This window comes from Tursiops truncatus, chromosome X, assembly GCF_011762595.2.
Source record: "Tursiops truncatus isolate mTurTru1 chromosome X, mTurTru1.mat.Y, whole genome shotgun sequence".
NCBI classification, from domain to species: Eukaryota; Metazoa; Chordata; class Mammalia; order Artiodactyla; family Delphinidae; genus Tursiops; species Tursiops truncatus.
This window is the reverse complement of record NC_047055.1, coordinates 111,210,417-111,235,707: the sequence shown is the minus strand read 5'-3', so window position 1 is coordinate 111,235,707 and position 25,291 is coordinate 111,210,417. Positions and strand designations below refer to the sequence as shown.

Below are 25,291 nucleotides of genomic sequence, written 5' to 3'. Positions count from 1 at the left end.
ATCTTAGCAAAAAGCAGTGTCAGTGAAACGAGGGGGCCGAAAACTAGATTAAAAGTAAAATATTCTGCCTTGAATTATCATTCATGTATTAGAGTAAGCAAAAGGATATTGGACTGATGCATGTTTGTCTTAATAACTTCCTAACCTTATTTTGCAGAAGTGGGACATAGGTCCTCACAAACCTTCATATGTCAATCTTTGTTCTTCACAGTGAATCATGAGTGGCAATAAAACTCTAAAGAAATTACCTTTTTTTTTGCTATAAACATCAGAGAGTGTTCTGTTTTTAGATGAGAGCACGTGTTGTGTATAAAATGATGTAGAAAGTAAAATTTCCTGGAGTCGGGATAGAGTCATCCTCTAACGTCAATTTTAGGTGGGTTTTTAAGATTTTGAATGTTAAATATAATAATTTGTATATTCTACTCTGCTGCCACATTATAATGGATTTATGTATTTATTTTACTCCATCTTCTGTAATATCCATTGGTTTACTGAAAATTTATACATCCTTAGGCTATCTCTCAGATATCATCATCATTTTGTAAATGTTTCATTATTTTTGGAACCTCTTTCTAGAGCTTTGATTATGTTCATTCCTTTCCCTGCAGATGGAAGAAAGCAGTATAATTTACTGAGAAAGAGACATGTCATAGTAATGATTCCAAGCCTTCCTTTTGATTGTTTTAGTGTATAGTTTGTTTAATATTTCAGTTGACGAAAGTGCATGATTGTCTTCAAGGTAAATTTGTGTGGTTTAAAGTATGGATCAACACACTTTCTGTACATTTTCTTAAGAACAAATAGGTAGGAATTTGTATGTGGATGTTATAAATTTTACTTATAATTATTTAGAACATCAACAAGAGAGGGTAAAATTTGGTGGTACCTAAGGAAAGAATTCATGCAACATTAAAGCTTAAAATCTTAGGAAAATGGGATGGATAATAATATTTTAAAAATATTTGGTATATATTAAAAATAAAAATAAAAATATATGGTATATATTAGTTCTCATTTTATCTACTTAATGTTACAGTGTTGAAGACTAGACACATAATCACTAAAGAACTTCTCCTTCTTGAAAATGGTATAGTTCTACTTTAAATAAAACAGTGTATGAGTGACGGGAGTTTAAATGATCACATATGTGTTGCATAGATCCTAGAATCATGAGGTTCAGACCTTTAGCCCAATTTTGTAATGTATTCATTTTTGTGATTTTTGTAGGTTACTCTTTCTGGACCATATTTTCTCCATACACAGATGTGAGGTGTTGCTTTTGACCTTTCAGTCAAAACAACAACTCTAAAATATTATAAGGTCATTGATTACTTATAATTCAGTTGAGAAAAAAATATATATATGGTTCATATGGTTCATAAATACATATATTGACATAAAGTGACATTATTGTGATTGTATTATAATACCCTAGCTGCATATTTGCCATATATTTTACATTTTAAATAGAGGAGCCAAGATACTTCCTATATTATGGGCTAATATACCTTGATAATTAAATTAGGCAGCAATTAATGTGATACAGGATAAGTCTCTCTTCCTTATTTCTACCCGGCCAGTTAGTATGTGACTTGGTCTGTAACCTTAATAATGATGCTGTCTTTGATGCCCTAGGAAATCCTTTATCATTCCTTTACATAGAGGAATTGTAAGAAAAATCAACTCAAAATAATAACAGTCTATCTCATATTATTCTGCAGTGTATCAAGACATGAGTGCTTCAAAATGCCATGTACCAAACGTTCTTTTGCCCCTCTAATTTTAGATTTAGCTCTTATTTAAAATGTTCCTTTTTTCCTGAAACTAGCACAACATTGTAAATTAACTATACTCCAAAGAAATTTTTTAAAAAAAGAAAAAATAGTTCCCTTTTTGCTCTGACCAGGTTATATAGCATAAAATTAAATGTCTATTAATTTATTCAGTTTACACTTATTGAGCATTAGTCTGTGTCAGTCACTGTGCTCTAAGCCCTGGGTTCTCCAAATTCAGAAGACACAGTGCCCAGCTTCAAGGAATTTCCAGTCTATTTATTGGGCACACAGACATGGGAACAAAGAATTATAATGTGGGCATTGTTGTGATGGAGGTCTGTAGAGTGGTAGATTGGGAAGTGTGGACGGTGTCTGAAATGAGTCTGTATAGGAAGGCAAGGTCCAGGTCAGGGAGGGCCTTGAACACTATATAAAGTAGTTCAGATTTTGTTCTGTCATAAATATGAGGAAACAATGAACATTTTTTAACATCTTTTTTGGAGTATAATTGCTTTACAATGGTTAGTTTCTGCTTTATAACGAAGTGAATCAGCTATACATGTACATATATCCCCATATCTCCTCCCTCTTGCGTCTCCATCCCACCCTATCTCACCCTTCTGGGTGGTCACAAAGCACCAAGCTGATTTCCCTGTGCTATGCAGCTGCTTCCCACTAGCTATCTATTTTACATTTGGTAGTGTATATATGTCCATGTCCATGCCACTCTCTCACTTCGCCCCAGCTTACCCTTACCCTTCCCCGTGGCCTCAAGTCCATTCTCTACATCTGTGTCTTTATTCCTGTCCTCCCCCTAGGTTCTTCAGAACCATTTTTTTTTAGATTCCACATATATGTGTTAGCATACTGTATTTGTTTTTCTCTTTCTGACTTACTTCACTCTGTATGACAGACTCTAGGTCCATCCACCTCACTACAAATAACTCAATTTCGTTTCTTTCTATGGCTGAGTAATATTCCATTGTATATATGTGCCACATCTTCTTTATCCATTCATCCGTTGATGGACACTTAGGTTGCTTCCATGTCCTTGCTATTGTAAATAGAGCTGCAATGAACATAGTGGTACTTGACTCTTTTTGAATTATGGTTTTCTCAGGGTATATGCCCAGTAGTGGGATTGCTGGGTTGTATGGTAGTTCTATTTTTAGTTTTTTAAGGAACCTCCATACTGTTCTCCATAGTGGCTATATCAATTTACATTCTCACCAACAGTGCAAGAGGGTTCCCTTTTCTCCACATGCTCTCCAGCATTTAATGTTTGTAGATTTTTTGATGATGGCCATTCTGACCAGTGTGAGTTGATACCTCATTGTAGTTTTGATTTGCATTTCTCTAATAATTAATGATGTTGAGCATCCTTTCATGTGTTTGTTGGCAGTCTGTATATCTTCTTTGGAGGAATGTCTATTTAGGTCTTCTGCCCATTTTTGGATTGGGTTGTTTGTTTTTTTGATATTGAGCTGCATGAGCTGCTTGTATATTTTGGAGATTAATCCTTTGTCACTTGATTCATTTGCAGATATTTTCTCCCATTCTGAGGGTTGTCTTTTCACGTTGTTTATGGTTTCCTTTGCTGTGCAAAAGCTTTTAAGTTTCATTAGGTCCCATTTGTTTATTTTTGTTTTTGTTTCCATTTCTCTAGGAGGTGGGTCAAAAAGGATCTTGCTGCGTGAACATTTTTGAGGTAGAGAATGATATCGGAATTTTTATGTTGGGGAAGATGGAGAGGATAATGACTAGCAGCAGGAAAACTGTAAAACTGTTTTAGGCCAACTGTTTGTGGCCTGATTTAGAAAGATGGCAGTGGAGAACGAGAGGAAAGGATATATATATATATAAATGATGTTTCGGAGGACCAATTGTTCAGACATGGAGATTGGTTGGATGCAGGGATATAAGGAAGATAGATAAATCTAAGATGGCTCCCATGTATTTAGTCTTTATACTGGGATAGATGGTGGTGCCATTCATTGAGACAGTGAATGCAGCAGAGACTCCTCTGGAGGGGAAAATGAGTTGTGTTGTGGCATGTTACGATGTGTAGATTTGTAGGTCTGGCATTCATGAGAGAGATCTGAAATGGAAGTATGAGGTATTAGATTGCAGTTGAAGACATGGGCATGGATGAGATTGTTCAGTTAGAATGTAAAGAGGAGAGGTAAGGGGGTCAGGAATGGGTCCCTGGAGTGGAGAGCAACAATATTTTAGGACAGTTGGAGAAAACATCCTGAAAGGGTACAGAGAACGAATGGACAGAGAGAACCAGGAAAGAGTGATGTGCGTATACCAATGGAAGGTGAAAGAAAGGTAGTATAGAGAGACTGCAGGGTAACTCAGGTTACTTCAAGAAAGTTTGAAAAGATAGTAAGGACATGTGTGGCCTGGTACTAAACTATCCTATCAGGAACCAGGTGGCTTTTAGGAGTGTCTCTTTTCTTCTCTCAGTGGCTACGTAATTTCTGTTATGGGACTTTGCTTCCCTTTGCACAATTGTTGTAACCTTGTCTCTGCTTTCTCTACTTGCTTATCATTTCCGCTCTGTCATAATTTCAACTGGATCGTTGCCCATTATGGCCTTTCGTCTCCCTCCTTGACATATAATCAAGACCTTTTAGATTTCGTGATTGCCTCATTTTCTTGGTATTCCTTACTTAAAAATCTGGAGAGAAGTAATCTTGATAGTCCAGTTCATCATTTATATCAGGTCATTTCATAGGTGATTGAAGCCACCCAATCTGTAGCCTGGCCAATCACTTATGAAGTACCCTGAGTAATCTTGAAAAACGTATCCACTGTGGATTTCCATTTTTGGATCTGGGTAAATTCCAAATAATGGTGGATTAAGGAGTGCATTATAGGTGAGGAAATAAAGGTGTAAGGGGTTTGGTTCTGAAGGGAGTAACAGACTGGTGGCGAACACAGGATCAAGGAAATCAAGGAAATGTTTTTGTTTTATTTTGTTTTTTTAAGATGGCAGAGGTTTGAACAAAGGAGTCAATAAGAAAGAAATGGTTGAAATAGAGCATTTAATTTTTTAATTGTTCAAGTAGTGTTAAGGTGGCAGAAGATTTCAGAGCAGAGGAAGATTGATTAGCCTTGTATAGAAAGAAGGGTACCTCTCCCTCTGAAAGAAGAAAGGAGGAGTGGGGTGCAGATAAATTTGGAAGTAGGAGAACCTGCCCATTAGCACATTTTGAGAAACAGGCAGCGAAGAGAACTGCTGAGAAGAGAGGTAAAGACTTGCAGTAGCTGCTGAGGAAAATTCAAATAGGAGCCCAACAGCTGGGATATGAGGAAGTGATTTTTTTTTCCCCAGTGAAGCCCATATATAGGTTGAGGAAAGGTGGATGATTGAACTAGTCCAGAGCTGAAATGGACTTAACTTGTGACTGGGTAGGAGTTAATGCTTGTTTTATTATTTTTTTTAATTTGTTTGGTTCAACTCTCTTTTTTTCTTCATTCTGGTCTTCCGTATTTTTCTTTTGCAGGTCTTGATGACTGTTTGCAGCAGTATATTAAGAACTTTGAGAGGGAGAAGATCAGTGGAGACCAGCTGCTGCGCATTACACATCAGGAGCTAGAGGATCTGGGGGTCAGCCGCATCGGCCATCAGGAACTGATCTTGGAAGCGGTTGACCTTCTGTGTGCACTGGTAAGGACATCATAAAACTGGTGGGAAGGGAAACTTTGCTTTTCTTTCCTGTTTTCTTTCCTTTAAAAATTTTTTCCTTAAAATTTTTTTGTTTCTTCTCCTTCAAGCAGAAAAAAAAGATCCCCTCATTATCAGCCAACTGGATGTGGTGATATTTTCCTCCTTCATTGAATTTGATGCACTATGCAGGACCAAATTACAAATTAAAGGGGCTTATTAACTCAATTGGTGACATTTTATTTAACTACTTGAAAAACTACTTGAAAACTCACCAAGGGAGTTTTCACAGAAGCATTTGGGATGTACGATTGCATACAATCAGTTATAAAGTTCATTTCCTTCTAAAAGTTTTGCTTTAGTATCCCAAATATTAAGTAATCCTATTTTAGAAAAACCATCCTTAAAATAATTAAATTATTTTAGTGTCCTTTGTGTATACATCAATGAAAATTGAATATTGTACATTATATGTCTACTTTTGTGTGTTAAAAGAGCAGTGCCTTGTCAGACAAGGGAAATCAATGTGAAAAGAACCCTGCAAGATTCTGATAGTACATTAGATATTCTGAGAGGAACATAGACTTTTTTTTCCCATGTTAGGTAAGATGACACTAACATGACTGGGGCTAGAGCCACAGTGAAAAAGAACATGAGTCTTATAATAATATGGGATTGAAATTTGACTCAGTCAATTACTGACATTTGTGTGCAAGTCATTTCACCATAGCCTTAGTTCTTTTTTAAAAAATAGAGATAATATTAACTACCTCTTGGTATTGGTGTGAAAAGCAAAGGAGATAGTGTTTGAATAGTGCCTAATTCTGTGCCTGGCACACAGTAGGCATTCACTAAGTAGTCACTATTATTAAGATGATGATGATTAATAATAAATGTGTAGATAATTAAACGTAATTCAGGAATCAGTACAGTCAGCACTGTGTGTGACAGATGTAAGTTCTAGTTCCTGCCATCTTGAAAAGCCTAGTGGGGGGAGAGTGACATATAAATAATCACAATATTATAGTATAATTACTAAAATAAAAGTATGAGCTGAGTATTAGGGGCACAGAAGTTTTGACTAAGATAAATGGGTTCATATTGCAAAAGAGGTGATCTTTAACCGCCTAGTGGAGGACGAGCATGTGTTCTAAGAGGTGGAGGAACAGAGGGAAGGAATTTCCAGGTAGATAAAACAGCACATACACAGGCACACAGAATAAGGAGCATGCCTGGTGTGTATGAAAAATGATAAACTATTTTCCCACCAAAAATAAGTGGGAAATAGTGGCCTAAAATTAGGCTTTAAAAGATAGAATAGGGCCAGACTGTAAAGTACCTTAATATCCTGATAAGAGATGAGTACTTCTTCATCTGGGCACTGGAGGACTATGCAAGAATGATCAAATACTTGCTTTAAAAAGGTAACTGATGGTGGTGAAAAGGGTGGAGTGGACTGGACATAGAGTGAAGACAGGGGAACATTTAGGAGGTGTTTAAAATAATCTACTTAGGCTATGAATAGGGCTTAAACTAAGGATGTGCAACAGGAATACAGAAGATCTGGTGACTAGGAGTAGTGAGTGAGATAAAGGAAGTTGAGGAAGATTCCATCTTATTCGCTGCAGAGGTAGAGTAGAAGATCTTCCAATAATGAAGATAGGCAATAGCAGCAAGAATAGATTTAGGAGGGAATATAAATTGAGTTTTGGATTTGTTGAATTTGAGGCATCTCTGTGTTATCCAGAAAGAAATACTCATCAGACAATTGAATTTCTGAATTTAGAGCTAAGAAGTGGCTGAAGATAGAGATTTGGGAGTCTCAAGTATATAGGGATTGAATCCATAGATAGAGAGATCACCCAGGAAGGGCCTGTAGAATATAAAGAACAAAGGACACAACTTGACACTCCAGCTGGGAAGGAAGAAGGGTAGCCTTCAGAGGAGACTTATGGAGTAGTCAGAGAAGCATGAAGACAACTATGAAAGAGTTGTCACAGAAGCAATGGGAACTGTTATTTTCATTAAGGAACACCAATAATGTCATCAAATTTCACTAAAAGCCAATAGAATAAGCAAGGGGAAAAGAACTGATTGAAAATAGTTTTTAAAGAATCTGAAACCAGATTGGTTGAATAGTACCTCCCACTTACACATTTCAGTCTAACCTTAATTGTCCTTTCCTCAGAGATATTCCCTGATCACTCCCTCACCCTGGCCTGGTCTAAAATTGGCCCCCCACTCTTCCTCTCTTTCTTAACCCTCATCTCATTTCATAATTATATACTTGTGTGTGTATTTATTAGTTTAATGTCTGTTTCTTCTGCTAGACTACAAGCTATGTGGGAAAAGTGACATTGCTTATTGAACACCTAGTGTGTAGCACAAATGCCTGGCAATAGTAGATGCTGAATAAACGTTTTTTGAAAGTGGTGATGAAAGAGACTTGACATATTTTTCACATGATAATTTGGGGATCTTCTTGTTTCCTTATTCCTGAGATAAAAGAAATTAATTCAGACCAGAGCATGCACTTGCACTCTCCCTTATCTGAATCAGATTACAGAAATCATGCCTGAAATAAAAGCTAGTACTCAGGGTAAGGTAAGAGTCCACAGTGTTTTTGCATACTGGTCTCCAAATATGAGTCAGAATCGCTATGAAGGTACAATATAAGTGGCTTGGAGATGGGTATCTGACCTAGCAGTCCCCTATTTGCCACATCTTCTATAATAGTAAAGTTGAGTGTGTCACAGCTTGAAGTCTAGAGTGTATGTGTCATAAGCAGGGCTTCTCTTAGATGAACCACTCACATGCTGAGCTCCACCCTGCCACTTTGAAGAAGGAAGTAAGATTGGTGATTACGGTACTACCTACAGATAGTCTAGACCTGTAGACTTTGGAGTTTGGCCTGGGATAAGCTTTGCTGACCTAGACTTACTTAAAAGGATGGTATCAGAGATACAGGCCACTGCCGTGCAGTTCTGGGTTTAAGCAGCATAGTGTTGCATCATTTTCTTGGGAGAAAGTAAATCAAAACATTAAATTCATTCTTTCTATGTTTATTCCCCAAGGAGGTCAAATATTAAACTTCCTTTTCACTGCTTCCTAATGGCTATACATCAACATGTTAAAAGTGCACATATCTTACAGTTTATGCACCAGATGTTTTCCAGTGAATGTAAAGCAAATTTCCGAGCAGTGAATTCTGATTTACTTCTACATGCCATTATAAAATCAGGAGGTGACATCCCTCTTCAGCAAGCTGAGCATCAGGAGTTGTGCTGTCGGCAATGGGGAACTATGTTTTGTCTCTTCAAAACTGTAATGTCTCTACTGACTCTTCTACTTTTTCCTACATCTACTGTATTTATTTCTTCTTTTAACAATTATATATTCATGCTCATACAGTGCTACCACAGGGAATACAAAGATTAAAAAGGCATAGTCTGTGCTCTTAAGATGTATACAGTCCAGTAAAGACAACAGTCATTAAAAGATAATATAGATTTATTTTTAAAATCCCAGGGGAGTGCAGAAGGAGATGGTGAACACTACTGAGGGATCCAGGAACCGTAAGTGGGATTTGCATTGGGACTTGCAGGATGCGTAGATGTTTGCCAGATAAAAAAGTTGGAGAAAAGTTATCTAGGCAGAAAAAATATATGTAAAGACAGAATTGTGAAAGAGTATGCAGTGATCAGAGAAAAATAAGAATTTTGATTTAGCTGCTGCAGAGTGGGAAGTGATGGGAAGAATGTCACCTTACACTTTGTATCACATTACAATTCTTTGCTTAGGTTTTTTGGTCCTTGATATGCTTTCTGCCTAGTGATTAGCAAGTAGAGGATATTCAATTAATGTTATCTTACTGAATGAAGTTATCTGCCTTTCTCCAGAGAACTGTAATTTTTTTCTCTTGCCGACACAGCCTCAGACTCTGAAGTTTCTGTTCCTAAAATAAGGAAGACACAGAAAAATTACCAAATTCCTTTGTTTTTCTTGAGCAGTGGAATATTTTCATCTGCCTTGTCTTGAAATTAGTCCTGATGGGGAATAAATGTTATGGCAGCTGTTGAAAATCAAAGGTTTATTTAGTAACTTGTTCATTCATGCAACATATATTTATTAAGCAGCAACTATACTGTTTGTACCATGTTATCCTAGAAAGAAATAAGCTTTTCATGATTTGGAGTTATATTAACTCTTTCAAGCTGTTATGCTACCATTTGGTGTGCTTCAATAGAGAGCACCTTGTATTAACTAAAATAGTAAAGCATAAATAAAATACATATAGTTTAATGTATAGCCCTTAATTTATGTTTTGACAGTGCACCTTTTATTGAGAAGTACAAGTGAATCATTTATGACAGGATAAGAAGAGTTTGCATTTCATTCTTCATATACTTTTCATGTAATAGGTATTTTGTAGGAAAAAATTGATGCCTGCCATTGCTAGGATTTGTTTCTTTGCAACATAATTGCTTGGTTCATTCATCTCAAAATAATTCATTTCTAAAAAAAAATCATTAAAGCAATCTTTTTAGGACTCACACATATTTATAAAGCAAAGTATTATAAAACCTAAACACCTGCTACATGATGCATTCAAATTAAGAGCTCTGAATAAAATAGCATTGACATTGTAAAATACATGGTGCCAATATTTCCAGTTAAGTGTTTAGTGAGAATTTGCCACTAGTGAGGGAGCCAGCTCGATTTTCTCAAATGTTGTTTCTTTCTTTCATGTGCTTTTGCATGCGTATAACTGAGAGAAGAACAGTAGAAACTTAGCATCAGTTCCTTAAGATTAGACTGGCTATGTTGAATCAGTGTGGAGTCACACCTGGTTCCTGGCATGAATGTACTGACCACATAGGTAACATATAGGATAAAGAAAATCGCTAAGTACATTTCATGTCCAAGCTTTTGTTTACTTGATGTAGTCCTTTCTGTACCAATAGTAATGCCTAGTTGTCCCATGCATATCCAGTAAAAAGCAAGTCTGTAGTGAATAAACCTGCATTTTTAAAAAGTTGAGACAGTACTTCTCATCTGCATACCTTTGGCCCAAAGCAAAGGGGTGCTTCATATACTTGTTGCTTCTTTACATGGTAGGCAGGGGAGTGTGATTTACTGGTGACTTAGTGAGTCACAACAAACCGTCCACTTTCATGAAGGAAAACGCAAAAAGATATCTCTGTGTTGTCAGTAATTGATTTTGAGCTACTTAGAACTGAGAACTGTGATGATGAAAATTAACTTGAGAGATCAACTAATCCATCTCTTTTGTTCAAATAGTATCACACAGACACTGTTATATACAGAGAAGCTTCTAACCTATTTTTGTACTCTTCTAGAATTCTTAAATGCTTTTGAATTATTGATTTAACTAGTTATATTTGTTAACTAGAATAAGTTTTAAGAATTTCCTCTCCTACACATTTTTTGTCTCTTCTCGCTACTGGATTCCTCTGTGGCCTGTATTTTTTACCTGAAATTCCTCCATATAGGATATTTATTTAGTAGGCTTCCAAGTTAGGAGACCTCAGGGTATCTTACCAGGTTTTGTCCAGAAGATTTTTCTATTCTATAATTCTTGAGTTGTATTTTTTTTAATGTAATGCTATCTTAAATTTTAGAATCTTCAAAGTATTTTCACTTTGCCTTCAGATTTTTATGAGAAGATCTGTATTCTTTTAAAATCATTTTTACCTTTTCTAATAAAATATTTGAGATGGTAATATAAGAAGAGATAATTTAAATGAATCTTTTGTCGGGGCTACTGGCTACAGAGTGCAAGTTATGTTACCAGGTTGATTGATTAGGTTCCTCACTAATAAACTATTTAAATTTGAGTTTCTCTGAGAAATTTTTATAATTTGTTTGTAAACAAATATTTTCTCATTAAAATCATTAATACACAAAAATGAAAAGGGCAGACACTGTGGTACTTAAGGGAAAATGCTTTAACACAGGGAAAAACTTCTGAAAATACTTTCAAGTACTTCAGAAGTATCATTTTCAGTTTACTTGACATAAGTTATCTAGTCATTATCTAGTCATTAGAGAATATCTCTTATAAGAGGATACGTGCTGGATAAAATCTCCGAAATGTTTCACAAATAATCCATGCTCAGATGCAATATAATTTGAATAGAATGTTGTTTTATTTGTGTAAACCAAACCTTTTAACTTGAGAGACTATTGCAATTCAAATTTAGCGGTGAATATATAATATACTATGTTTTTTAAAAAACAAATCCATGGCTCCAAAACAGTGTTCTTTTAGTAAAAATGTAAATTCTCAGCAAAGAACAATCAGATTTTTATCACTATTAAATCTTTAGTGGTAACATACATAACTTGCTATTAATGTTTATGCATCCAAATCTTCCTCTACGCCCTCCTTTTTTCTCCTCTAAGTTATTTCTTTTCTTAAATAGAAAGAATAAACCTAAATTTCTTATAAACTAGCTACCCAGTGATTGTTGACTTGATAATATAGCTAAATTCATTGTGCCATTTTCTTCCCTTTTTCATTTCCCCCAGTATTTTCTTCCATTTTGTTTCACTTGTTTCTACTACTCTGCTTGAACAGGAATAGATTATTGGTGCTAAGGAGTGGGGGTAGAGGTATTTCCTCACAGGTGGCCTGGGGGCTTGTAGTCCCATTCTGATTTCTGTCTACTCTAAGCTCTGAGCTCTAAGCAGATCAAAATATCTCCCTGTGTCTCACTTTACTTAACTGTAAAAGGAGGGGATAAATCAAACTTAGAATTTATTTGGGCCTCAGAGGCTATCTAACATTCTTTGGGTTTTATGTTTTTCTGTAAGTTAATAATACTTTTAATTTTACACATGACAGTAACATACATGCTGCTAAGTACTTTGATCAAGGTCATCCTCTGATCAGGTTAACAACTCACAATTATCTGTTTTAAAATTAATTGTGACTTGTGAAATCTTTCCCTAAAGTTTATTTGAGGGGATCCGACAATATTTTCCTATTACATATGGTAAAAAAAAGTTTATTTGTATTTATTCATATAAATCCTTTTTGCAATAATTTATAGATAAAACATTTAGGGTGAAATAATATATATTAATAGAAATTGAAAAGTGAGACCAAGGAAAAGAAGAACAATTATACTTACCAAAAAGTCATTATGATTTCTTTAGATGTGCTTCATATTTGACTGTGAGCTAATGCAACCATGACAAAATTATAAATAAGTTTAGTTTTATAATTTGTATTATAAAAAGGAGAAAGTATATTGGTTTCCCTGAGGATGCAGAGGTTTTCCTGGTATACCATATCATAAAAGAAACTTCTTATGTGAGTCATTATGAAGAGGACACAGAAGAAAAGTTATATTGTATGTGATTTATTTTTTGCTATTTCATTTTATTGTTGGATTGTACTTACTTTCTCATTTGGGGGAAGCAGAATTTTTCCTAGTGCCTACATTCATGACTATGCATATGCTAATAGAATAGATACTCAAAAATAATTGTTGATAATAATGAATTTCACAAGTAAATGAACTTAGGTTTGGGTTAAAAAAGAAACTGCTTATGAGTCCTTATAATCTTTCTCTCTTGGGTGGCATAATTCCCAGATAGAATGCCCTCATCTTTCCATGTTCATATTAGCACTTACACATTTTCTTGTGATTTGTTTATCTGACGTTTCCCCAAATCCTCATTTGACTATGGGTTCTGCTAGGCCAGGAATCCTATCTTATTTATGTGTAACTCTTAATATTTGTTCCACTGCCTGTACATATAGTAAAGTACTCAGTGAATGTTTTAACGAATGAATAAAATATTGACTTTAAGTATATTTGTTCTCTGTCTTTTTATATTTCAGAATTATGGCTTGGAAACAGAAAATCTAAAAACCCTTTCTCACAAGTTGAATGCATCTGCCAAAAATCTACAGAATTTTATAACAGGGAGGAGAAGGAGTGGCCATTATGATGGGAGAACCAGCCGAAAATTGCCAAATGATTTTCTGACTTCGGTTGTGGATCTGATTGGAGCAGCCAAGAGTCTGCTTGCCTGGTTGGACAGGTAAAATCTTTCACGTGTTTCATAAGTTATCCTCCTCAGGCATCAGTGTGAATATAACGTTATTTCATTTTTTTCTTGTGAAAGGATTAGATAAGTACGAGGAATATTAACAAATGCCTAATTATGATTTACCACAATATAAGCATATCATCAAAGAGATACTGTTTACAAAATTTTATATCCAAGTAGCTAATCAATAATTAGTCCCTGACAGTTTCAAAATACATTTGCTGCTCTATAAGGAAAATCATTTTTGGCTGTCATAACAAGATTTATAATACTACCTTGTCTCCTGATTTTCTGTATTCTTTTCATTCATTGGTCATATTTAAGGAAGTGACCATCAGTATTCTATTTATTGTTTTAAATGGGTAATTAGACACTGACACTTTCATAGCATGCACTGTATGTCTCATTACCTTTGCTTTATTTATTATTATTATTCACATTGCACAGTCAATTTTGGATATTATAAAAACAATTTTGGTCCTTTTTTTGCTAATTTAGTTAAGTTTCATTTGTCTTGGAACACATAAAAGTTTTCATAATATAAAATGAAAAAAGTTAGATTAAAATTGTATATGTGATTAAACATTTTAATGGTAAAACATTACAACTATTTAAAAAATACTAAATAAGCTCTTTCATTTTTGAAAATTTTTTTGTAGGGGACATGTGCTGTGTTATGATGGTTAAATAATCAAATCTTAAAAAACATTTTGTCTCTTATAAGAAATTCTGATATATAGAATTTTACTAGAATTCTTTCTTGAGTAAATGTCAGTAGAATTTACATACATATACACATATATACACATATATACGCAGTGACCCTTGAACAACATGGGTTTGAACTGCATGGGTCCGCTTATATACAGAGTTTTTTCAATACATACACACCACATTACTATATTAACATAATCATCCATTGGTTGAATCTGTGGATATGGAGGGCTGACTATAAAGTTACACATGACTTTTCGACTGTGGGGTTGGCACCCCTAATCCTCTCTTTGTTTGAAGTTCAACTGTATTATATTTTGGCTTTTTAAAAATATGAGACTTTATATTAAAAACAAAGTATTTTTATGTCTAAGGTAAAAGTTAAGGTAATTTTACTTAATTCTATATTGTCTAAATTTATATATATTACTAATAACATATAACATGACAATACTAAATCCAAATCTGAACACTAAGCTGTAATTATTAGCTTTTTGATAATTAATCGGCAGACAGCATATTTCTCTTATATTATGACATCATGAAAATTCTCATAATTGTTTAAACCACATTTATCCATTGTATGAAGTAATTGCTGTTCAAACATGTAAATTCTACAAGTAGTATAATGGTCAGTAAGTAAATATATTTAAAATATGGCTTATCCTTAAGTAACGTAATATACTTGTTTCAGGAGGCTTCTCAATAATCAGAAACTTATAGAAAATATATTTGATTTTAGTTATATCTTCTTCTATCACCTGTCCTATAATTGTAAATTAGCTCAGCCTTGATATTTATATTTGGTAAATTTCATTATTTTCTTTTTACACTAGTACTTGTTAAATCAGTAAATAAATAGAATGATTAGAGAATGTTTTTACTTCTTAATGGCAAGTATGGCTGTTTATAAAATCACATAATGGCTTCTAGAACACTATATAGTAGTTTCTGATTTTATTGTATTATATAATTTTTTATGGTGGCATTATTTTTATCATCTAATAAGATGTCCTTAGTAAATGCCAGTTCATCTACAAACATACATGAGCGTACACACACATACATAGTAATCCCTGCAGTCAATCAATGGTATTTTGCGTTTGTTTCATCGAAAGAGAAAATGTGACAAAAAGTCTGAAGGAAATAATTTAAATCATCTGTTTGGCTTCCATTGCTGCAAAGGTTCTCACAATGCTTATTTTGTGTTATATCATACTACCTATGGTGATCATTAAATCAAAGGCCATTTAACATTTTGATCATAAAAATAAAATATATACTTAGAAGGAAAAGAGACAACTTTGTGATAACTTTAAAATCTTCTGCTGAGACTGTAAATTTTAAAAAGAAACTGAAGTTTATATTTTGAAGATTTTTCTCAGGAAAGTTCAGCTCCAGGCTGGCTTGTCTATAATGATTATGCTTTAACAGCTTTAGTTTTAAAAAGGAAAGAAGAAGGAGAAAAAGAATTCTTTGTCATTTTAAGGCATTTGGACTTTATGCTGAAGGCAATGGGGAGCTGTTTAGGGTCACTGTTGTGTTCAGACCTTTGAATTTTGAAGATTACTTGCGCTATAATGTTGGGAAAGATTAGGGAAAGAATAAGGCTGGAAGAAGGGAAACCAGTTAAGAGGTTGTTTCAGGAATATTTGTCCCTCATTACCTGACCAGCACCCCCTCAGATACCAAAACCTGAGGATTCTCAAGTCCCTTATATAAAATGACAGTATTTGCATGTAACCTACGCACATCCTCCTTTATGTTTTAAATCATCTGTAGATTACTTATAATACCTAATACAGTGTAAATGCTATGTAAATAATTGCCTTGTACAACAAATTCAAATTTTGCTTTTTTGAACTCTCTGGAATTTTTTTTCAAATATTTCGATTCGAGGTTGGTTGAATCCATGGATATGGAACCTGCCAGTATGGAGTGCCCACTGTTATCATGCTGCTGCTACTATTGGTGATTCTGATGCTACCAGCCACACTCAAAGCAAACCTAGGAGAGTTGTCTTCATTTTACAGATAGGAAAACTAGCACATATAGAGGCAGAAGTTAAGTTCAAAACCAAATAGGAAGTAAGTGGTGGAGCCAGGGTTCATTCCAGGCGCCTGACTACAGAGTTGATTCTCTCCATTGCTATTTACTGAGATCTTTAATTAGAGAAGCAGCAGTGAGGATAGAAGACTGTTAGACAGAGAGACTAAGGAAAAGGAGACACCTAAGGTGAATAAGAGGTATCTGACTTGGCTGACCCAATGGATGGTGATGCCATTATCAAAACAGGAGGAACAGGTTATGGTGGAGGACAAGTGTTGAGTGTTGGCCATGAGAGATTGTGAAAAGGTCTTTAGAGTATTGCTGCTCAGAAAAGATATACGGTGGATAGAGATTTGGGAATAGTTAAAATATAGGTGGTAGTTAAAGTCCTGAATGCATTAATATGGTGGTATAAGGAGAATTTTAGAATGGATTCCTCTTATCCTGCTCTATTTGCTTTCCATAACACAAACCCTTCTAACACAGTATGTAATTTACTTATGTGTTATTATTGTTTTTGTCTGACTGCTCTATATATAATGTATGCTTCTGGAGAGCATGGATTTTCATCTGCTTTGTTCACTGCTATCACAATTATCTAGAAGAGTTCCTGCCCTATAGTGGGTGCTCAATAAATTTTTCTGAGTGAATGAAGAGAACTGAGAAAAGGAATGACCTCTGTAGACCACCAAGAACTGAAGGATGATTAGAAGTTCAGCTTATGGAAAAAAATAAGAAGACATAACCAGACTCCATAGGATAGAATTAGTTGAGAGTGGTGTCACGGTAGCAAAGGGAGTAAAGAGTTTTTTGGTGGGCGGGTGGGGGGGCAGTGTTGATATTTTAGTATTTTTTTCCAACTTTATTGAGATATGAGTGATATATAACATTGTGTAAGTTTAAAGTGTACAACGTGATGATTTGATACACATATACATTGCAAAATGATTACCATGATAAGATTAGTTCATATAATCTATCACCTCGCATAATTACCTTTTTTGTGTATGTGGTGAGAACGTTTAAGATGGGAATAAGGGGTTTTAGGGAAAAAAAGGAAGTGGTCAGTAGAGTCAAATGCTGCTGACAGGTTAGGCACGGTAAGGCTGAAAGTGTGTAGTAAATTAGGGAATCAGGATATATGTGATCTTACCAACAACAGTTTAGTGTTTTTACTTAGAATTAATGAAAACTGGAATTCTTGGGTTGATTGTGAGTTAAAGGTAAGTGATAACTCCTCTTTGAAGAAATTTTTCTGTGAAATGGTATGTAGTTCAGGATAGTTTTGTATAATATTAACTTCTACTTTTCATAGACTGCATCTTTTAGAGGTGTTGGAAAAGAGGAAAGGCAAATGATGAGGGCTACTTCTATATCTAGGAACTTACTTTGCTTCCTTCTCTTCCATGGATTGTATGAATATCTTAACTACTCCTTGGCTAATATAAATTTCAAAAGGTCCCAAAATCAATTTAAATGTAATAGGATTTTATCTATAACTGTGCCAAGTAAAATGTTTATGCTGTTTGTTTTCCTGACAAGTAGACCAGACTTTTATTAGAGATTGTTAGTGGATGTGTATTTAAGTTATATTTTTATTCCTTTCAAAGAAAAAATGTTTTCTAGGTAGCAGCAAGAGCACAAGACAACATTCCACATGCCCTCTTGTTTCAGTGTGTTCTGCAAACTACACAGGAAGCAAAACACATTAATCAATGCTAGAAAAGCCAAAAGAGCAGTGTTCTCCATGACTCTGCTGTGAATCCCTGCCGAAATACATCGTGAAATAGTATAAAAGAACAAAGGGCTAAGAGAGAGTTGAGTTTCAGCTCTGCCTCTGGCCCTGGGTAACCTTGAACCTTAACCTCTGTTTTTATTTTCTTTTTAGAATAAGGATGTAAGACCTGCAGAATTTGAAGTTCTCTTCTAAGCACTAATATTCTATAAATCATTGACCTTGTTCACCAAAGCCATATGAGGAATATATTCATCTTATTTCCCTTTACATAATTTCAAAGAATAAACACTAAGAAAGTTTGTTGGTGACTTGTAGAATCATGATTTAACTCCCTACCTCTTCTCTGACTAAATTTAGTTAATACCAAGTTCTAGACCAAAACTAATCTGTTTTTGTGCTTTCTTTATATAAGGTAAGAATGAATCTTGTCTTTTTTATTTTTGTTTTGAAGAACTTAGAACTTAAGTACTTAATTATAAAAGTTCCATAGAAATTATGTTGACCAAAAACTTTTAATATCTTGATTTGTCATGGTAGATTGCCTTTAATTTGGAGGGTTTAAAATGGTCACTGCAATCGAATATTGCCAAGCATTGGATCTTTAACCTTAGTTTATTCCTTTAGTGTACAATATAGTATAATTCTTTAGTTGAAAAATGAAAAATTCTCTCAGGTAACTATGGTTATTTTGATGCCAAACAACTGGCTTAATTTTTTAAAAATCTGACTTTTTGGCATTAATTTTTTTTTACATTTTGGGGAGAACTTGCATGCACAGCAATATGATGAGTTTATTGCAATTTTTATTTTATGTCACTTGAAGGGAGAAAGGAAAAGAAAGAATAGGATAAAATCTTTAATTTAGCTCCATACTGAACTAGATGCTTTTCATGTATTGACTTATTGAATTCTCACGAAGCGGGTATCATTATCCCCATTTTACATATGAAACATGAAGTAATTTGCCTGAAGTTGTTCACTAGTGTGAAAATTATAACTTGAATCTATTTTTGTTGTGATACCAAAGCCCTTCTTGTTTCTCTTTTATCATGTTCCTTTGTCATACTACGTCTCCTTTTGAATGTGGACCAGTTCTTAAGGATTTTGAGGAAGCGATTCTTAGGAATGCGGCATATATAAACATTTATTTGTACTTTGGTGTTTCTCCTCAAATGCTAAACAAGAATACCACTTTTCTTTTTCTGGCCTTGATACTTCAAATTGCTATATAGAATTTTTTTATAGAAAGTTTATTTCTCATTTTACTTTGAAGACATCAATGAGATATCTCTTAATATCATTGAAAACCTTTTGAACGTTTAAGGCAAAAGCATTAGGGTGCTAGGGAAAATGTTTACAAATCACAAAAACTGCAATTTCAGTGGAGCTTCCATTTAAGTAACATTTATTTTCAAAAATTAGCTCCTTACATTTCTTAAAGAAAATAAAATCTAAGGCTAACAGAAATCCCCTTTTTCTTCGTATTTTAAATATTGACTTGAGTGAAACAACAGACTTTCCCAGAGGAAAAGCCTCAGAGGTGAATCACAGTTGGTAGCTTTACTGTTTATTTTCAATTCATGGTTTACTTGTCTATTTTTAACCTACATCCTGCTGTTTTTCACACCTCATCTTTCTTACAGTTTTATATGGCTTTTTCAAATCAATCTATACTTGGAGGTTTCCAGATCGCTGTATGTACCATGTTGTACAGTAACATCATTAAAAAATATTCAAAAGTATTATGTATAGAAAAAGTTTATTTTGCTATTTATAATGAAAATTTATTATTTTCTCTCATTTTTAGCATTAATACCTATTTCTAATTGTTTCTGAAATACATTTTAAGATCATTCTGTTTTGAAAGGATCAATGAGATGTCTTTTTATATCACTGAAAACCTTTTAAATGTTTAAGGCATAAGGATTAGTATGCCAAGGGAAAAAATGTATTCTTTGAAATCTTTTGCTTTATCTACGAAAGTGGTTGAAGTAATTTCTTCTTCTATGATATGAATAACTATAGGACAAAAATTATTTCTATACCAGGGAAAAATTACAGAGACAAAGAAATCTACCCCAAACACTACCAAATGCTGTGGCTCGTTGTTGTTTGGTCTTATTTCCTCTTGTGTGCTCAGTGCTCCAACTTGGCACCTCTTGTTCCAGAAATGAGCAGTGATGTTAGCAAGGCTATTGTTCATAGAATGCCCCTCAGGCTCAGCAGTGCCAACCTGAGAAACAGTAAGGCCTTCCAGATTTCCTAATTAACTCCTTAGTTTTTCTTGTTAGCTTCTCTTGTTAGCTTCTAATTTGTTTAGGATTTCTGAACCATTAATAACCTTTCCATAAATGCTTTTGTTTGAAAAGAATGTACAACAAATAATTTTTATAGGGTCAATAACTTTTGCACTAGAAAGAAGTATAAGCATTTTATTATCCATATGATGATTTGAGGATAGTTGTGTAACTTTTAAGATCTAAGTAGGATGGTTCCTGTAATGGCCATTTATTAATGAGCCAAAGATTTTATTTATTTTTTTTTAACTTTCTGGCATCAAAAATTTTTCCTGCCATGAATTTTATTTTCTTTACGTCGAGTCAGCCACGTGTTTTTTTCTAAGTAGCCTGTGCTCTAACTTGGGGTTTCTTTAGACTGAGGAACAAATTCCTCTCTTAATTTTGTTTTGTTTTCAAGTTGATCATGTTCAGCTATTCTATAGAGATCCATTTCTTTATTTCATTAGTCATGATTGAGTGTTCATCTTTGGTAACTGACAAAGATTGGAACCTGTCAGCCTTCTTTTATTTATCATCATCCCAAACATTAAGATGTGCTTGCTAAGAATGGTTCTTGTGTGGTTGTATATGATTTGCCTTTAAAATGAAAACTTTAGGGGAATTCACTACAAGATAAAATGCATGTTTTCCTAGGTATATCTTAGATTTTTTTTCCAGTTTTTCTTGACAGTTAATCTTGAGCGAGAAGCTTGTCCCACTTGAAATATGAGTGCTCAGGAAAGTGGAAAACACACCTTAGAATTCAGTCTGCTACAGGCATTCTGTTATCAAACAGATTTTTCTTTTGGTACATTTTCAAGATCAAATGAGTCTTTTTTTAAGATTTTATGGGGAAAATCATGCTGTACTTCATCTCATCACTTTTGAATGAAGCTTTTAGATTTTATTAACAGACTTTGACCTTTGCAAAACTAGGAACCCAAGCTCTTTCTAATCATGCCAGAAGCATTTTTGAATTCTTAATTAAAATGCCAATTTTTATGCTTCAATGCAGCAAAAAAAATGGTCTTGGGGTGGTTTTTTTAAATGATGTTTTCCTAGAAGTGCTTGTATCGTAACATCTTTTTAAAAATAGTTTTATTGAAGCCTAATTTACATTCTATAAAATTTATCCATTTTAAGTTTAATGAGTTTTAATAAATTTAGATATACCTATGCAATGACTTCAGATTAATTAATTACATACATTTTGTTCTAATCATCATTATTTAAATTCTTAATGACTCCTGTTTTAGTAAACTATGTTGAAAAATATACCATTTCGGAATAGGAATAAACAGTAGTGGAAGACAGCGCATAATAGACTGCAATACATAGAATCATTTACAAAACAATATGTTCAAACCCCTGGAAAAAGAAAGGGTCATTTGATAAGTGGAATTGGGGTACTTGATTAAGCCTTTGGAGAATAAATAATGATAGAACACTACCTGTTCACTAAAGTAATTTTAGGCCTATCATTTATTTAAGAGGGAAAAATAAATCCATAAGAAAACTGGAGAAAATATAGACAAAAAATGATTTCTAGATGTAGACTTATTAAGTATTTTAAAATATGGAATAAAATGCAAAGAAATATGCTGTTTGACTACATAAAATTGAAAAACATGACTAAGTATAAGACAGATGACAAACGGGGGAAAATACTTGCTACAAACAGTTATGAGAAGCAGGGGGTTAATGTGTACTATGTGAATATTACATTTAAATTAAAAACGAAGAACACCAAAATGCAACAGATGAGCCTATAAATAGACAATTCAAAAAACAAGAAACAGAAACTGCTAAGATGTATATACCACACAATAATTTCAAAGTACTTGAAGCAAAAAATGACAGAACTAAAAGAAGAAATAGACAGATCCACAATTACAATTGGATACCTCATCTCCTCTCTCAAAACAGAAAGTAAGGATTAGAAGAGCTGAACAACACCAGATAACAAGATATACTTGACATTTTGAGAGCATTTCATCCAACAACAGTAGAATACAAATTCTTTTCAAGTGCCCATGGAACATTCATGAGGGTACACCGTATCTGCATCATAAAACAAACTTCAACACATTTAAAATAGTTTAAATCAGTTAGAATCTCTTCTTTAACCATAATGGAGTCAAACTAGAAATCAAACAACACACTTCTAACTAATCCATGGATAAAAGAGGAAATCTCAAGGGAAATAAAAAATACATTGAACAGAATGAAAATTAGAGCAAGTCATAGTTTTTGAGGCACGCAGCTAAAGCAATTCTGAAAGGAAAATTTGTAAGCACTGAATGCTTATATCAGAACAAAAGAAAGGTCTCAAATCAATTATCTAAGCTCTCATCTCAAGAAAGTAGAAAAATAATTGCTAATCAACAAGCATGGGCATAAAGTTTTAGTTAAGCAAGATGAAAAAGTTCTAGAGATCTGCTGTAGAACACTGTACCTATAATTAATAGTATTGTCTTTTACAGTTAAATTTTTGTTAAGAGGTTAGATCTCATGCTAAGTATTCTTAAAAAAATAAAATTAAAGAAAAAAGAAAGTAGAAAATAAGCCCAAAGGAGCAAAAGGGAGCAAATAGTAATGATAAATGAACAGAAATCAATGAAACTGAAAATGGGACCACACTATGTTGAGAAGTCAATCAAAATTAAACGGATAATAAAGGAATACTACAAATAATTCTTTATACATACATTTGACAGCTTAGATGAAATGAACCAATTCCTTCAAAAACACAAAAGCTACCAAAACTTACCCAAGATGAAATAGATTCTCTGAATAATCCTGTAACTATTAAAGAAATTGAATTGTACTTAGAAACTCTTTGGAGTAGGGGGAAAAAGGTCCAGGCCTAGATGATGTCACTGGTGAATTCTATGTTTAAAGAAAAAATAACACCAATTCTACACAGTCTATTTCAGAAAATAGACATAGAGGTAATCCATCCCATCTCATTTTATGGTACAATCATTATCCTGATTCCAATACCCGGCAAAGATAGTACAAACTTACATGTTATAATCCTCCACAAAATATTGGCAATCCAAGTCCAACCACATATAAATAGAACTGTGCACCTTGACTAAGTGGGATTCATTCTAGGCAAGCAAGGCTGCTTCAGTACTTGAAAATAAATCAATATAGTCTACCATGTTAATGTGCTGTAGAATAAAAATCATATAATCATATCAGTTAATGTAAAAAAGAAAAGCATTCAGTAGAATCCTATACCCGATCATGAGAAAAATTCTCAGCAAAGTAGGAATAGAGTAGTAATATCTCAACTTGATATGAAGCATATATAAAAAGCAACAGCTGACCTTGTACTGTGAAAGACAATGCTTTCCTCCTAAGATTGGGAATAAGGCAAGGCTGTCCACGCTCATCCCTCCTGTTATATCCAATACAGTAGGCCAGAAAAGGAAGTAAAAGGTCTAGAGATTAGAAAGGAAAAAATAAAACTTTTCCTATTTGCAGATAATATATGTCTGTGTGTAGAATATTCCAAGATAGCTACAAAACATCTTTTTGAACTAGTAAGTGAATTTGACAAGGTTGTAGAATATGAAGTCTACACGGAAAAATTTATCACATTCTTGTATACTAGCAATGTACAGTTGGTAACAAAAAGTAAAAACATGGTATAATTTACAGTTGCTCTAGAATTAATGAGATGCCTACATATAAATTTGGCAAAATATCTACAGGATTTCTATGTGAAAACTATAAAACACTGATGTATAAAATCAAACAAGACCTAAATAAATGGAGAGACATACTGTGTTCATGGATTGGAAGACTCAACTTAGTAAAGATGTCAATTCTCAAATCTTCCTGTAGGTTTAATAAAATTCACATAAAAATTACAGCAGGATTTTTTTATAGCCACAGACAGTATGATTCTAAAATTTGTATTAAAAAATAAAGGGACCATAATACTTCATCAATTTTGAAGTTTTTTAATACTATTTTAAATATTATATAACTTCAGTAATCAAAACTGGTATTGGTGGCAAGATAGACACAGAGAGTCCAGAACTTTATGCATATGGTTAGCCAGTTTTTGACAAAGGAGCAAAAGCAATTCAGTGGAGAATGGTTAGTTTTTCAACAAATGGTGTTGGAACACTTGGATAGGCAGAGGGAAAAAAGTGAACCTCGACCCAAACCTCACACCTTATACAAAAATTGAGTTAAAAATGGGTCATAGATCTAAAAGTAAAATAAAAAACTTTTAGAAGAAAACTTGAGTTAGAGTCAGGTGAAGATTTCTTAGATGTAAGGTTAAAGGTACAATCCAGAAAAGAAATTATCGATAAATTTGACCTCATTAAAATAAAAAACTTTTGACCTGCTAAAGATTCTGTTAAAGGATGGAAAGAGAAGCCATAGACTGAGAAGAAATTTTACAGGTTACCTGTTCAACAAAGGACTTGCATACAGAAAATACTGAGAAGTCTCTAAACTCAGTAGTAATGCCAAAAATCTAAATAAAGAATGGGCAAAGGGCTTGAGCAGACATTTCACTAAAGATTATATATGGATAGCAAATATGCACAAGTCAGCACAACCAGTTAGAAAATTATTAGGGAAATATAGTTAACGATTAAATATAGATAATATATAGATAGAGCAAATACATATAACTTTGGGGAAATGCAAGTTAAATCTGTGATAAGCCTCTACATAGCTATTAGAATGGCCAAAATACATAAGTGAAAAATACGTTTTTAAAAAAATGTAACCAATAAAGGGCCTCTCCTGTGGACCCCTGTGACAATGGGAGGTGCTTGAGTTGTAGAGTTTTCTAGAAGAGAGACAAATTCAGTTTGTAACCAGGAAGCAGTCTTATATAATCATTTATAGTAAATTGCCTTAAGAGTTATCAGTAGAGAGATCCAAAGCACTAAAGTTCTAGTAATCTGACTAAATATTTACCCCCATACCTTCTTTTCTATTT

General features: G+C 33.8%; 1 protein-coding gene across 4 annotated transcripts in view; it reads left to right on the top strand.

Annotated features, from left to right (window-relative positions):
• CNKSR2 (connector enhancer of kinase suppressor of Ras 2) overlaps positions 1-25,291 on the top strand; it is a 258,534-nt gene that overhangs the window by 48,292 nt on the left and 184,951 nt on the right. For all 4 annotated transcript variants that reach the window (XM_019927697.3, XM_019927696.3, XM_019927698.3 and 1 more), the window contains exons 2-3: positions 5,291-5,454; positions 13,325-13,527. In XM_019927697.3, coding sequence (XP_019783256.1) covers positions 5,291-5,454; positions 13,325-13,527 — 367 coding nt within the window. The remainder of the gene's footprint in view (positions 1-5,290; positions 5,455-13,324; positions 13,528-25,291) is intronic.